Source organism: Momordica charantia (assembly GCF_013281855.1).
Source record: "Momordica charantia cultivar OHB3-1 chromosome 6 unlocalized genomic scaffold, Mcharantia_2.0 BLBB01000006.1, whole genome shotgun sequence".
NCBI lineage: Eukaryota > Viridiplantae > Streptophyta > Magnoliopsida > Cucurbitales > Cucurbitaceae > Momordica > Momordica charantia.
In genome coordinates this window covers 9818086-9833793 of record NW_028275164.1, presented here as the reverse complement: position 1 = coordinate 9833793, position 15708 = coordinate 9818086, and the positions used below count along the sequence as shown (strand labels likewise).

General features: G+C 37.6%; 2 protein-coding genes and 1 long non-coding RNA gene across 3 annotated transcripts; 1 reads left to right on the top strand and 2 right to left on the bottom strand.

Annotated features, from left to right (window-relative positions):
- Window positions 1-1071: 1071 nt before the first annotated feature.
- Window positions 1072-2354, bottom strand: LOC111020791 (AT-hook motif nuclear-localized protein 28-like). Its single transcript, XM_022297562.2, has 2 exons — window positions 1771-2354; window positions 1072-1413 (listed from the first exon to the last, which is right to left on the bottom strand). Exons 1-2 carry the CDS (start codon window positions 2260-2262, stop codon window positions 1168-1170), a joined length of 738 nt encoding a protein of 245 aa, XP_022153254.1. The 5' UTR covers window positions 2263-2354; the 3' UTR covers window positions 1072-1167.
- Window positions 2355-2813: 459 nt separating this feature from the next.
- LOC111020790 (uncharacterized) lies at window positions 2814-9625 on the top strand. The gene is made up of 2 exons (XR_015791716.1): window positions 2814-3265; window positions 3413-9625. It is a non-coding gene; the product is annotated as an uncharacterized LOC111020790 (long non-coding RNA).
- A 2323-nt stretch (window positions 9626-11948) lies between these two features.
- LOC111020804 (Calcium-dependent lipid-binding (CaLB domain) family protein) lies at window positions 11949-14176 on the bottom strand. The gene is made up of 2 exons (XM_022297586.2): window positions 13857-14176; window positions 11949-13704 (listed from the first exon to the last, which is right to left on the bottom strand). Exon 2 carries the CDS (start codon window positions 13659-13661, stop codon window positions 12318-12320), a length of 1344 nt encoding a protein of 447 aa, XP_022153278.1. The 5' UTR covers window positions 13662-13704; window positions 13857-14176; the 3' UTR covers window positions 11949-12317.
- Window positions 14177-15708: the final 1532 nt, after the last annotated feature.

Sequence of the window (15708 nt, the reverse complement as noted above, 5' to 3'; positions counted from 1 at the left end):
TTATTTATGTTTCTTCATTTTTAATATGAAAAAAATGAATTGACTAGCCTCAAGACCCATAAATTCAAGTATGATAAAATAATTTTTATATTTATACTTTGGAACAAATTAGAAATGGAAACAAGGAAGGAAATTTAATTTTGTTGTTTCCACAATTTCTATACAATTTTTAGAATGTCTCGAAAAAAGAGAAACAAAAAAATATAATTAGATACAAAATAATAGTTAGATTTCTTAAAAGTTTTGAAAATGATAAACAAAATACAAGAACGTCGTCAAACGTGTCCATAATTACTCAAATTGTAAATTTGGAAACCGTATGACACTATAGGAATATTGCTGTTTAGCGACGAAAATTAGAGACAAAACTAATTTTCGTCGCAAAATAGGCGACGAAAGGAAAATTTCGTCACTCCAAAAGCAACAAAAAGAAAATTCGAGCGACGAACAAGGTTTTCGTCGCCCCATTTTGGGTGCTCAACAAAAAGAAGGGCACGCCCCTCCTTTTTGTGAAAAGGAACAACACAATTTCGTCGCTGCAGCGACATAAATATTTACATCACCACAGTAACGAAAACCATTTTGGTCGCCAAACTTTGCAACGCGCTCCCTTTCATTGAGCAACACCCAGTAGTGACACTTATTCAACAACAAAGCATGCGACATTTTTCTTTTCATTGTTGAACGTGTTGAACGACGAAAATACTACTTCAACGACGAAAATGAATGTCTTTTTTTTTTTTAAGTGTGACAAGAACCCATAATTCAAAGTGCAATTTTTGTATTTTTTTTTAAAGGGAAAAGTATACACAAAAAGAAAAAAAGTATAAAATGGGTTAGGTTTAGGACACAACTAAAAAGTGAAACAAAAAGAATGTCATATGTTCACAAGTTAATAACCACTAGATTGAACTCTAAACCCCTACAACAAAATCTCCATTTTTTTTTCCTACCATTCAGAAACAAGTAATTAAAAACAATCAAAGAAACACCAAATTAAACCAACTCATTAATTGACATACCAATTAAAATGAACAAAAATTCCCAATTAAGCCCTCCCTAAAAAGACCATCATCATAATTTCTCTCATTTTTACTTGATAATAATCAGTATCACCAAAACCAAACCAATAATGTTGAAAAGACAATATGGGGTGTATGTTTTTGTTCAGTAAGAAGATCGAGAGTTTGGCCCCCATGGCATTGCCTGATCCGGAGATGCTGCATTGTAGACGCACACCGACATCGGCGTCGCAGCGGTGGCCGACTCGTCGGTGCCTGGCTTTCCTGTCTCGACCATCTCGTCCGCCGTGTCGCTCGGCAGCCTGTGGAACACTGGGTTTATAAACGTCGCTGCAACAACCACGACGAGACTCGCCGCTGTCACCTTCCCTCCAATGATGCCTCCAAACACCTTGTTAAGAGCATGAATGAAAGACATTAAAATGACGTAATCTATTAACTCAGACATTAGGACACATGTGTCCCAAATAAGATATTAAATTTTCGATTGAGATGTCAACATTATAAAAGATTAACAAAATAAAATAAAAAAATCTTGTATTCACTATCGTTAATTTCAACTTTAAAAGAAATATTCTTTAAATAATTTTCTACGGATTTTTAAAATTTACAACTTTTTTCAAAATATGATAATTATAATATTTTAAAGATATTTGATAGATATTTCTATCTACGAAAAAAAAAGGAAAATAAATAAAAGGAGAGGTTTTTTTTTTTTTTTTGGGGGTTTTTGGGTATTTGAACAGACCTGACCTTGGGCTCCGGCGAGGCAGATACCGAAGGAGGGAGATGGGGAGGGGGATGGGGACGACGTCGTATTGTGGAGGAAAGAGCCGGAGAGAGAGACGAGGCTGAAGGGTCCGTGAAGGGAGAGGGAGTGCGACATGGGGTGACGCAGGGTGACGTTGGAGACGGAGCCCGAGCCGCTGAGGACGCTGAGGCCGACGTGTCGTTTGCGTGCGAAGTGAAGGAGGGTCTCGACGACGTCGTTTCCGGCGGAGATCTCGATGACCACCGGCTTCATTCCCCCCTCCTCCTTCGTTATCACTATCGGCGGCTTTGGCTTGTTCTTCGACCCCGGCGGCCTCCCCCGCGGCTTCTTCCCCGTCCCCGTCCCCGTCTCCGCCGCCGCCACCTTTTTCGATCTCTCCGCCGTCCTCAGGGGGCTGTGCTCGTCGGAGGACTCGTCGGAGCTCGGTGGTTGTTGGGACAGTGAAATGCCTCCGCCGTACTCCGCCATTGCTTCTACACACACGCAGCCAAAGACCCAAACAGGGGTTTCTTTAGATATAGCAGGTAGATTTTTTCATTTTTTTCATAGATGTGGACCCATTTTTGTAGACATCAAAACTGTGGGACCCACCTTCGAGGGTTTTATGTTATTTTATTTGCTTTTTAAACCATCTTTTTATCCATTTTATGAAAATGTCCCCATATTAAAATGTATGTATGTATATAAACAGAAGTCCTAAAAGTTGGGTTTTTGTGATGGAAGAGACCCTGTCACTGTGGAAGAACAAGATCAGCTAAATCGTAGTATCAAGAAAGCCAAAAGGGCTCGGATAAGGCCTCGGGTTGGTGATGACAATCAACGAGTTCCTCTGAAAGATTGCTTTGGAAGTACCGTGAAATGGTTTTGGGAGATACGGATGAAGACTTTGAGATGGGGGCTGAAACTCCCCTGGAAGATGCTTCCAGTAATGAAGAGGTAGATTCGTATCCCTCGGATGATGTGAAATTTTCGAAAGTACAATGGAAGAATTTTAGGGCACCGTGGAGGTCTGCCTTAATTATAAAAGTTCTAGGCAAGTCTTTTGGGTATCAATTTCTTCTCCGAAGGTTAACCGCAATCTGGAAACCGAAAGGGGATTTCAAGTTGATCAACCTTAGTAATGAGTTCTTTACTGCGCGTCGGACTTGAAGGAGGATCGAGACAGGGTTCTTATGGAGGGCCCCTGGAAGATTTTAGACCACTACCTTGCGGTTCAGAGTTGGTCTCCCAAATTTAGGCCTTCAACAGTGTCACTGACTATTGATAGGGTTGCTTTGTGAGTTCGTATCCCTGATTGTCTGATGGAACTTTATAATGAGACAGGAATGAAGGGAATCAGGCATTTCATAGGCAAGACTCTAAAAATTGATTTCAAGACCCAATCCGGGAAGATGGGCCACTTTGCGAGAATCTACGTTGAGGTGGACCTTACGAAGAAGCTTCGACCTGACTTTACAATTTTACGAGAAAGGTATGGAATCCAATATGAAGGGAATACATTTAGTCTGTTTCAACTGTGGGGTGTATGGGCACAAATTGGAGGAGTGTCCCTTGAGATGCAACACTGAAACGAAGGTTAACGATAACTCATCTGGAATTCTTGATTCCGTTGGTGCAGATTCGAGGGTTCCAAAGGAAAGCAATATCCCTGAGTTTCCTCAAAAGCCTTTCATACCAGTGACAGTTTCTCAGCTAAATCCTTCACCTGGTCATGGGCCTTGGATGTTGGTAGATCATTCCAAGAGAAATGGGGGAGGTAAACCACCTCGTACAAGGTCAGGAAGAGGTTTCATATCATCTAAAAACTTGAACACTAAGTGGAATTTAAATTCGGACCCAAATGAAGAGCCCATGAATGTTCTTGACACAATTGTTGATCCAACTATGAAGCGTGATCCTATAAAGTCTTTCCAAATTAAGTCAGTTGAGAGGGTGAGGTTAGCAAGAGATCAAGACTCTTGGAGGTTTAAGAACAAGATTCCTTTTGCTGGACCTGGGGCAAATTTTTCAAGTCTTCCTTTCGATTATCAGGGGACCCTTGTAATTCAAGATACGGATGGAAGACGAAAACCTCGTTGGATGGATCAAGATTATGACCCTGGGGACATGGACTCAGAACAGGAAGATGATACTGATCCAAAATCACCAATTCCTCGCAATGGATATTTTGATTCGGCTGGGCCTCAACAAGTGAGACTTTGTATAGGAAGAGTATTTCTCATAAGGACCAGATAATGAATTTAGGAGATGACAATGTTGTTAGGAATAAGAGAGACGAAAACGCAGCTCAGGGAATGGAGTTTGCTTCAAGAAAACAAGGAAGGGAAATTTCTACAGCAGGGGACATCTCCCCATAAGGAAGTAACTCTAAACTATCATAGTTTTAATGATTTTTATGTCCTGGAATCGTAGGGGGCTGGCAGCCCCCGTTTTAAATATGTTCTTAGGGATATGATCCAAGCTTATAATCCGGATGTGCTAGTAATCTTAGAAACCAAAGTTAGTGGTATTGTGGCCGATAGAGTTTGTGGTAGTTTTTTAAGATTTTCTTATACTCGCATTGAAGCTTCGAGATTTAAGGGTGGCATTTGGGTGCTGTGGAAACCTAATCGTGTTTCACTTGTTGAGTCAAATAGACACAATCAAGTCTTTCACTTTAGGATCACTAAAGGTAGTTTCTCGGGTGTGTTTACTACTATATATGGGAGCCCGCAGAGGGCCACAAGAAGGGAATTATGGATTTTTCTCGAGTCAATCGCGTCTGAAATTGCTGAGCCTTGGCTACTATTAGGTGACTTTAATGAGATTTTGGTGAGCAAGGAAAAGTTGGGTGTTGCCTCTTTTAATCCGAGTTTAGCGACCCTGTTTATCAATATGATGAATAATTGCCAGCTATTGGACCTTGGCAGTACAGGACCTAAGTTTACTTGGAGAGGGCCGCTGTTACAAGGGTGCTCTAGAATTTTTGAGAAGTTGGATAGAGGTTTCACAAATACGGAATGACAATTAGCTTTCCCTGAGACATCCATTAGAGTTCTACCTCGAGTTAAATCTGACCATCGCCCTATTCTGTTAGACACGGCTGGATTTTGTGCCAGTAGTCATTCTCAAAAACCTTTTCGGTTTATGGCAGCATGGCTAACCCATAAGATGTTTCCCTCATTCCTCGAAGAGATTTGGCCCAAATCTGAACCTCTAACAACAGGGTTAGCAACTGCCCAAGGGAAATTTTCGCATTGGAATAAGGAAATATTCCAAAGCATTTCTAAAAGGAAAAAGGTAATTCTGGCCCGACTAGCAGGTATCCAACGAAGAATTCCCCATAGTCGCAATTTATTCCTGTTAACTTTAGAAGTTGAGTTAAATAGAGAGCTTGATAATATTCTCCTACAAGAGGAAATCACCTGGTTTCAAAGATCTAGATGTGAATGGGTGTGGTTTGGGGATCGCAATACAAAACTTTTCCATACTAGGGCTATAATATCCTGTAAAATGATTCACATAGAGACTTTAAAATATGTCAATGGCAATTGGGTTTCGGAGGATTCAACCTTTAAGGTGCTGGCAGTTGAGCATTTCTAGAATCTGTATGAAATCTTAGATACGAGGGTTAAATTAATTACGGATACGACCTTCCCTATCCTTCCAGCAGAAGCTATGAGGAATCTGATTAAACACGTTTCTTTAGAAGAGGTTCATTCAGCAATGTTTGCCATTCTGGTCCAGACGAATTTCAGGCTGTTTCTTACCAACAAAATTGGTCTACTATTGCCTCCTCGGTGGTTGCATTTGTGAAAGATATTTTGGAGAAAGGAAATTCAATAGAAAAGGCGAATAACACTTTCATAGTTCTTATTCCTAAAGTTGAGCTCCCTGAATCTATAACTCAATTTAGACCAATTAGTTTATGTAACGTTTCCTATAAGCTCGTCACTAAGATGATTGCCCTTAGACTGCGAGACTATCTAGGGATGATAGTTTCTCCCAATCAAGCTAGCTTCATTCCAGGGAGGCATATACAAGATAATATCATTATTGCACAAGAGCTAATTCATACAATGGAAAAATTAAATAAATCTAGGAAATTCATCTTAGTTAAAGTAGACCTAGAGAAGGCGTATGATAGAATTGCCTGGGACTTTTTGGAAGAAATTCTAGAGTTGGTAGGTCTCCCTAGGAGTTTGATAAAGGTTATAATGGATTGTGTAAGTTCGGCGAAGATGTAATCCTTTGGAATGGGGAACCCACTTCCGTCTTTAGTATGAGGAGGGGTGTTCGGTAGGGTTGTCCTTTATCTCCCTATTCGTTCGTTCTTTGTTTAGAAAGACTTTCCCACTATATCGAGGACGCGGTTAGATAGAGTAGGTGGAAGCCTAATCCTGTGGGTTCACATGGGCCAGCCATCTCCCATGTGAACTTTTTATTGTCTTTTAGAAGCTTTCAACACCTCTCTCGTGCTCCCTACTCGAATTCAAGACTTTATATGAGAATCTGTGGATGTCTTTGTGCTCTGGTCTAATGCATTTGGTTATGTTATTTCGAATATATGACTAGAAAGAAACAATCGTACATTTCCTTTTGAAAGTCTCTAGATCAATAACTCATCTTTGGGACGATATTATATTAGCTGCCTCTTCTTGGTCGGCTAAATCAACGGTTCTTTCCTTCTAATTATGATATATTTATCACCTCTCTAAGTTGGATTCCTTTTACTTAGCCTACTTTTTTATGGGCATCATTTTTATGTTCCTCACCTACTTTTTGAATAAAAGATCTAATGTCTCTTCCAAAATAAAAAAAATAAAAAAGTTTATAGGTATATAAGTAAGGGACAACATCTTTATCACGGTATCTCAAGTATCTTCTCATGCTCAAAGTAAATAATATATTGTGGAGATATTTGAGGTGCTTGGTGTTGGGATAATTGAGCCAAAACAAGAAACCCATGTCGTATGAAGAAAATGATTATAATATTGTTTTTCCTATAAGGATTAGGATATTTGACCTCCTATAAATAGAGTCATTTTGTTTATGTGTTGTTGCAAATCAAAGTGGCCATTGAACGTGAACGTGTACGTGCACGAATTTTCAGAGGGCAACGACAGTGGTATTTAGTAGAGTTTCAGAGGCGAGATCCAGAATTGTAGAACATCGTCAACAACCTATTCTCGCGGGTATTTGGTGAGGTTTTTTATTTCAGTTTCTTAGGATTTCTGTTGTTGTAGTCGTAGAAGTTAGGTGGCTTTTGTCGAGACCTCTAGATTTGAGAGATTATTGTATTTGCCCATTGTATTATCCCAAAATCATACTAGAACTCGTTGTCGCAGAAGACTGGACGTAGCCACAGTTGTGGTGAATCAGTATAAATGTCTTGTGTCGTTTACTGTGTTTTCCCTATATTTCTCTTATTGTGTGATTGACTTAATTTTCACTGAAGAACTGTAGAAGGGAAAAATATTTTTGGTAAGTAATTTTCTCAACAAGTAGTATCAGAGCCGTCAGGTTAGCTTCATGGGATCCAGTGGAAAGTCATATTACTATTTCAAGGGAGTTTTGAGGTTTGATAGGGAGAATTTCAGGTTTTGGAAGATGCAAGTGACAGATCTTCTTACATACAAGAAGATACAGAAAACCCTGAAAGAACGATCGGCTATTGGGATGATAGATAAGGAATGGGTGGAGATGGATGAACAGATCGTAGCGATCATCAGGTTGTGCTTGTCGATGAATGTGACAAGTCTTGTAGCAAGTTAGAAAACAGCGATGAGACTGATGAAGGCGTTGCCGGACAAATATGAAAAACCCTCTACCAACAGCAAGGTGTATCTCATTACGAGATACTTTAACATTCATATGGAGGAAGGCACGTTGATGAATTCCCACATCAATGAGGCCACTCAACTGATGAACCAGTTGGAGTCGATATAGGTCACTTTTTCAGATGAGGTGAAGGCGATAAAGTTGTTGTCTTCTTTGTCTGAGAGTTGGGAAATGATGAAGATGACCGTATCAAATTCGTTGTAGGATAAGAGTCTGAAATTTTCAGATATTTGTGATGCTGCAATTGCTGAAGAGATTCGTAGGAAGTGAAGTGGGAAGAATTCTGCATCCATTTCTGGTAGGGAGAACTCTATGGAGTCAGCGTTGGTAGTGTAGAACAAAGGCAAATGGAATATGAGATATGAGAAATAGTAGGGACATAACTAGAGGAGTGGGAGTAGTGAGATTAAATGTCTTTACTGCCATGAGAACGACCACTTCAAGAAACACTGTAAGAAGCTTAAAGAGGATTAGGAAAAGGAAGCCTAAACAAACGTGATGTCAGATGACATGTTGTTAGCATGTGTTGAGAACGATGGAACATTTGTGGATTTGTTATAAGAATGGGTAGTGGACAGTGCAGCTTTGGTACATGTATATTCAGACAAGAGTTGGTTCATATCTTTCACTACAGACAATCATGGAATGGTGAAGACGTGGAATGAGAGACTCTCCAAGGTCATAGGAATTGGGGAGGTGCATCTGAGGACTGACAGCGAGATCGAGTTAGTTTTTCATGATGTCAGATATATACCCAGTTTCAGGATGAATTTGATATCGGTGGAAAAGCTGAATGATGAAGGCTACAGAAGTGAGTTTGCAGAGAATAGGTGGAAACTCATGAGAGGATATGAGGTAGTGGTTGTTGGCCACAAAGAAGCTTTAGTGTATGTGTTGAGGTTTGGCGTTGCCAGAAGATTAGAGAGACAAGTTATGCATAGGGTTGCAAACAGTTTAAGGGGGGACTTGAAAGAACTAGCAGCATTGACAATCATGACAAATAAGAAAAATATGTCATCAGTTCAAGTAAAATAGCTGGGAAGTAGATGAAAAGGAAAGGGGAATAACTCAATCAGGTGTTCAGTAGACTATCAAGATAATACCTCAGTTGTCAGACAGATTAACGAATTGATGAAGTCGCATAGGTGAACGAGTGCATTGAGAAGAAAGACTACAGTTGGTGCTGAGGTCGAGGGTGAGGTCTCTAGAGTGGCAACAAACTTGGATTGGAGTGCCAAGTCATTAGAGGGGAAATCTTCCTTCAAAGGTCGTGGGTTCGATTGAGGAAAGAGGCATCAGGGACCACTTAGATCGAGTGGGAGCACGTGACTGTGTCTCTGACGTCTAGGAGACAAGACCACGTAGGATTGCTCAGTCTCGGAGCAATCATAGGGAGAGCTTGGTTGGGGCCAGACAGTTGTTGATAAGTTATTGTTGGTACAGTTAGATCTGAGCCTTGGCGAGGTTACCAAGATGAGGGGACATTGTTGGTGCAGTGGGAGGCAAGATTAATGTTTTGTCTCAATGTGGGAGATTGTTGGGATAATGGAGCCAAAACATGAAATTCATGTCTTATGAAGGAAATAATTATAATATTGTTTTTCCTATAAGTATTAGGATATTTGACCTCCTATAGATAAAGTCCTTTTGTTTAAGTTTTGTTTATGTGTTGTTGCACGTCAAATTGGTGGTTGAACGTGTAGGTGCATGAATTTTCAGAGGACAACTGTAGTGGTATTTGGCAGAGTTTCAGAGGCGAGATCCCGGGGTTGTAGAGTATCGTCAGCAACCTATTCTCATAGGTATTTGGTGATGTTTTTCATTTCGATTTTTTAGGATTCTATTGTTGTAGTTTCTAGAAGCTAGGTGACTTTTGTCGAGACCTCTAGATTTAAGAGATTATTGTATTTGCCCATTGTATTATCTCAAAATCATAGTAAAACTGTTGCCGTGGAAGATTGGACATAGCCCGTAGTTAGGGTGAACCAGTATAAATCTTTCGTGTCGTTTACTATGCTTTCCCTATATTTCTCTTATTGTATGATTGACTTAGTTTTCACTGAAAAATGTGGAAGGGGAAAATATCTTTGGTAAGTAATTTTCCAACACTTGGAGGTCTCGTAAGGAGTGGAGATGTTTTCGCTCATATATATACCCATAATCTTCTCAATCCCCTAATTAATATGGGACTTTATTGGTACCCTTCTCACAAAATTAATTGAGATTTACGGCTTGAAGGGAGTCTAACTTGACTGAAATCTTCCAAAGTTCCATTCGACTCGCCAATTTGAGTCCTTCCAAAATAGCACCGGAAATACTTCTCTTATTTTTCTAACTCTGATTTTCTTTCTTTTTTACAATGAAATTAAAAGTCTTTCAACCCCCTTTTAAAAAATGACCATAAATATATTTTACTAACCAATTTACACTAGATTTAAATCTTGAAATTCTCTGTGTCTTATAGAATGTTATTACTAATAGTGCATAAAATATTATTAAAATTAACTGTACTTTCCAATTATGTCAAATTAAAAGAGTTAACAGTATTACCTATTTGAAAAAGAAATTTTTAATGAGGTTAGATTGTTAAATTTTAATCCATAATTTCGAATTTGACCTTAAAGATCCAAATTATCTCTAAGCACCATTGTACCAGTGTATTGATTCTACTTCTTAGAAGCATCGTAAGTTCAAATTATCATATTTGTATTTGTAATGTGTTATATTCTACGAGGAATAAATTTCTTCTTGATAAATTTGCATCGATTTGGTGTAAAAAATTAATTCAGTAATTATTATTACATTTATAATAATTATTTAAAATATATATATATATATATATATTGAAACTAAACACCCACTACATGTAGCTTTTAAAGTACTAGTTCACGTAAACATCTCTAGAGAGTTTATTAGACATTTAAATTTAAGCAAATGAACAAAAACATATGTTTATGTTAAGTTTATGTGAACTAATTTATTAAAAAAATTAATAATAACAATTAAAATAATTGTTTTACACATAGTTTAGGAATTAAAATGGAAAATTTTAAAGTTTTTGGGATTCGTTAGATATTAATTTTGCTCAATTAATCACACCGTTACTTTATCTCTGAAAAAGCAAAGATTAAAATTTTCACACCTTTTGTTTGTTATATATACATGTTATTAGATGAATCTAAGGCGATACGCGTCCAAGATCCAACCGAGTCACGCAGACTGGATCAACGAAGAACTAGGCAGTAACCAAACTTACACTGATTCAAGGGACTGAGCGCACTTACCATCATCGACAATCAATCCTTTCGTACAATCCAAACACATACCGTATAAATCCAAACTTCGCACCGGTTCATGCTCAACAAACATAAAGTTATTAAAATCGTGAGTCGAACATTCGCTTGGAGGTTAGCCCAAACAGCCCGACTCCAAATCTAAAAAGAACAGTGGTACTTCATTTGAAATTCTTTGAGTCTAAGGCAGCTTACAAACCAAAGAAACATAACACACGAGGCAAAAAAACAACACATGCTAAAGTTTACTTTGAAGTTTACTTTTACATAAAGGGCATTTGAGAAGGCATGCTAGAAATTTTCAAATGTGAAAAATTGGTTTTTCTAAATTCCAAACAGTAGCCAAACTACCTTGGATTCCTTGACTAATCCAACAATAAAAACTCTTTTCCATTGCAGTTTCAAACATGAGAGCACTTTGTGTTGACAAAACATGGCCCCTCTCTGCCCCACAACCCCACTCCCAATGCATAAATTTCAACAACCTTAATCATACTTTCCCCTTAACCTCTCTTCTTTTGTCTTCCCTTTTTCTCACAAGATAGATTGTGTCAAGATATCATGTATGTAATTAATGTGTTAATAAATACCTTTGGGTTCTAAATACAACTCAACTCGACCGAGTTGAGAAAAACTTTTGACATATGTAAAAAGTTAATCCCTAAATTTTAAAAAGTGTATGATAGGTACTTAAACGGTTGACTTTGTATCCAACAGGTCCTGGATTTTTAAAACGATGGCTAAGAATTGAAAGAGAAAGACCTATTAGATACTTTAGCTCATTTTCATTCTATCAACTAAAAAGTATATCACAAATGGTCGACATGTTCTACTTTATAGTAAAAACTATAAATTACCAATCTTTGCCATATGCCCTGAAACTAATGCAACTTTTAGATCTTAGAATGGCTGAACTCGTCGGGGCCGCAAGGGAACAACATAAACTTGAGGAAATTATGGATGATTTTTGTGTTAAACCAAATATTAGAAGCGTGAACTCTCCTATAAATGAACAATATACAGTCAGGTTTGCAAGAAAAGTTGTTGAATCAACAGAGAAATCATAGAGTAGAGAGAGTATTGTTATGTAGCAAATAACCAAACACTGTGTTAGTACAGCTTGCTTGGATACAATCACCATGAAATGGTCTATACATTCGCAGGAAAACGAAATTCTAATCACAAGAAAAAGAATGTCATTTTGGCATCATGACTATATGACAGATGATTTAGTAACTACTACTCTCTTTAATAAGAAGAGTTGCATGCTAAAAAGATTGAAAAATGGTACTGAGGATTAGTCATAAATACCATTAGAGTGTGAAGCCAGGGGAATTTAAATAGCTCCTGATAAGTTATAAGTTCCATACCCTGCCAGAAGTGTCAAATTTGCACCACCTATGATGAGGATCAGAAGAATGCCCTGCTACCATAGAAAACCCGGGATCCGTCCCTTTTATTTTGGTCGATTTCTGGTTTTGTGTTGTGGCTTTGAGTCACAATACCTCGGTGTTCATGCTCGGGTTTATCAAGATCCATTGGAAGTTTCATCTTTGCCAAAGACTCTGTGAACTGCTGCATACTCTTCATGTACATGTCCACAATTTGCTGCTGCATTGCAGATTGCTCAGCTTCAAGATTAATGTTCCCTAAAGGAGCTGATAACACCTGACCAAATTTAACAGAAGGGATATTTCCTTCCTTTCTTAAGGTAGTCTTATCTTCCTTGTTCGAAAATTTTGATTCCTTTTCCTCCGCAGCTGTCCCTCCGCTCTTCCTTGAAGTTGGAGTATCAGGACAAGGACTAGAGAACTGATTTCCAGCTTCATTAGTAGTGACTGAAGCATTGATGGAATTCGACGACTCACCTCGGAAGCGGGTTTTCTTTTCTATGGAATCAACAGAGTTTCTATCATCACTCAAACTTGTCGTTGTGGAGCTTAAGAAGCTAGAGTTTTGAATGCTGCTGTCGTTCGGGGAAGCCGATCCAACTTGGTGTTCTTCAGATAAATTTGCAGTCATTTCAAAGTCATAAGCTGGTTGGGGAGGAGACGCACCGAGACGGAGAAACGTGGCGATCCCAGGCTGGGAACAAGAACCATTTCTTTCCAAACCAAAGTACTCGGAAACCATTTGTTGATTCTCCATCACCACATTAACATCAGGGAACTCAATCCTTGAATACTCAGCTGGATCCAACATGACTTCTGATATTTTCCTGTCCAACAACACAACTTCTGAAGATATTGACGAACTTACAGGCAGATCCGATAACGAATTCAATGCATCAATAGGAAGCGATTCATCCAAAGAAAGACTCAACCGAACTGTCCCGGCTGGGGAATGGAAGAGATCCGTGGATGAGAGGCTATAATTCTCAGTCACTTTCCCTTTACCAACAACTTGTGAAAGAGGGACCAAAGCAAACCCCAAAAGCTGATCTTCCAAATAGTTTCTAGCCCTACTAAGCATCCAAATCTCACATTTGAGCACAGAATCAGGCTGAGTAATTTTCATCCTCAAATTCTCATTGAAATCAGGATTCTTACCACCTCCATGAATGACTCTAGTAGACAAAATCTGGTCTGGATTATAAGTGAGGGAAAACTTTGCATAAACATCCTGGTTTTCATATATGCAAATATTGTGAATGTTCCTAGCATGGTGAACAAAAATTTCAAGAACCCCAGAAGAGTCAGAATCACAATCACCCATGTTGAATCGAAACCCAGAATTATGATTGAAAGAATCCATCAGAAAATTCCCTCAGCAATTCCCTTTAAATACCTCCTCCACTCTAACCAACAAGACAAGAAGCCATGGCAAAGGGAGAAACCAATCAAAACTCAACAATCTCAAGAAAACAAACAGAACCCATTTCAATTCCTACAAATTTCTCCAAAACCCAACGAAGGAATCAGAAAGACAGAGAGAGAGAGAGAGACTTACATGGGAAAGGAAGAATGGGGTCCGATTGATGGGTATGGGTAAAACGAAAGGGAAATGATCAATGATGAAGAACTTTGAAAACTTTTTGAAGGTTTTGGTGGGAGGAAGAAGAAGAAGAAGAGAGGGGGTGGGGGTGGGTGGAATTTGGATTTTGGAATTTGGAATTTGGAATTTGGCTTTTGGGGTTTGGGGGTTTGCTTTTGCTTGACATTGCAGCTTCCACTTCCGGCGATAATTGGGTTTTCCACTGACGCAATTTTGGAGGCCCCCACTCCACTCGGTCCACAATTCCTCTCATCGCCAATTGCGCGGCTGAAACAAACATACATATGATATGATCACCTACTCCATTCTCCATAACTCTTAACCTGGTTTTATCTATTCTTGGAAAAGTTTCGAACATTGTTTTATATCAACATTTTACTTTTTGTTACATGTGATAAATAGAATGTTATAAATTCAAAGCTACACTTGTAGGAACTTGTGTATGTATCTTGTTTTCATTTTGTTCTTTGAAAGTTTATTGGGGGTAGAATTGTCAACATAAACCATTATTCAGCTGTCATTTTGTTGCGGGGAATCAAAGATTTTCATGGAGAGGGTTTTTTTGATATTTAGATTTCTGGTTTCTCATTTTTTTTAGAAACATTCTTAAAATTGTATAGAAATTTCATAAACAACAAAAACAATCAAATGTTTCCGACTTGTTCCGACGTAAATACAAATTTTTGCTTTTATCATTCTTGCATCTACGTGTGTTGGGTCCATGCAATCATATTTGAAGGAATATAGACAAAAAGTTACGAGATGGACTCTTAGATTCTTGTGTTTATTTGATAATATTGGACACCTGGACTGGACACTTTTAGATGTTCAGGGATCTTAAAATATGACATATGGCTAAGTAATTTCAACCAGCTTTTAAGATTTTTATGTCAAGGCATCTTCTTTTCACAAGTTTGTTATTCACTTTTATTCTATATTTAGTTTTCTTCATTAATTTTCTTAACTTCTCATTTTTTATTTTAAAAATAAATTAATACATTGATCCATGGATTAATTACTATATACAATTACATTTATATACTACATGTAGATATAGAATAAATTGTAGTCAATAATATAATCCAAAATATCAGGGTAAGTAATACCACAACACTCAAGATCCTTACCACTATGTCATCCCAAGGGATTATAATTCTTTACCACTAGTAGGAATATTTGATAAGCTTTCATAAAGAATGATAATAAAATGAGTGTAAATAAAAAATTGAAAATAAAAAGATCCCCAATGAGTAATTATGTAAATTTAACTAATATTAATTCTTTCCATAACTGAGTAGATAGTTGTTTCAAAAAATAAAAAATTTTAAAGAAATTTATTATTGTCTCAACCAATTGATTTATACTTAAATTAACACTAAATATCGCAATCATTTTTATTGTCTCATGTGGTTAAATCAACTACTTTAAAAAAGTGATTTATGATGTCTTAGCCGATTAGTTATATGTTCAGATCAATGGATGTCATCCCAATTCATTAGAAAACTTTCAAACAAATTTAAATCTAAAAAAAAACTCCATTTTCCTTATTTAAAACTACAATCTTCTCAAATTAAGAATAGAAGACTGCATCTGCTCCATTAGAAAATGGCAAAGAAATTTTTAATGACCATAGAAGAAAAAAAAAAAGAACTATATGACCATTGTGAGATGAAAGAAAGACAATGGAGAATTATATTAATATAAATGTTAAAATAATTCTAGAAAAACGAAGAACTTTCAAATAAAATACATTTTTCTCATTTAATAATTTAATAATTAAATATTATATTATAGTCTGATTGGTCCA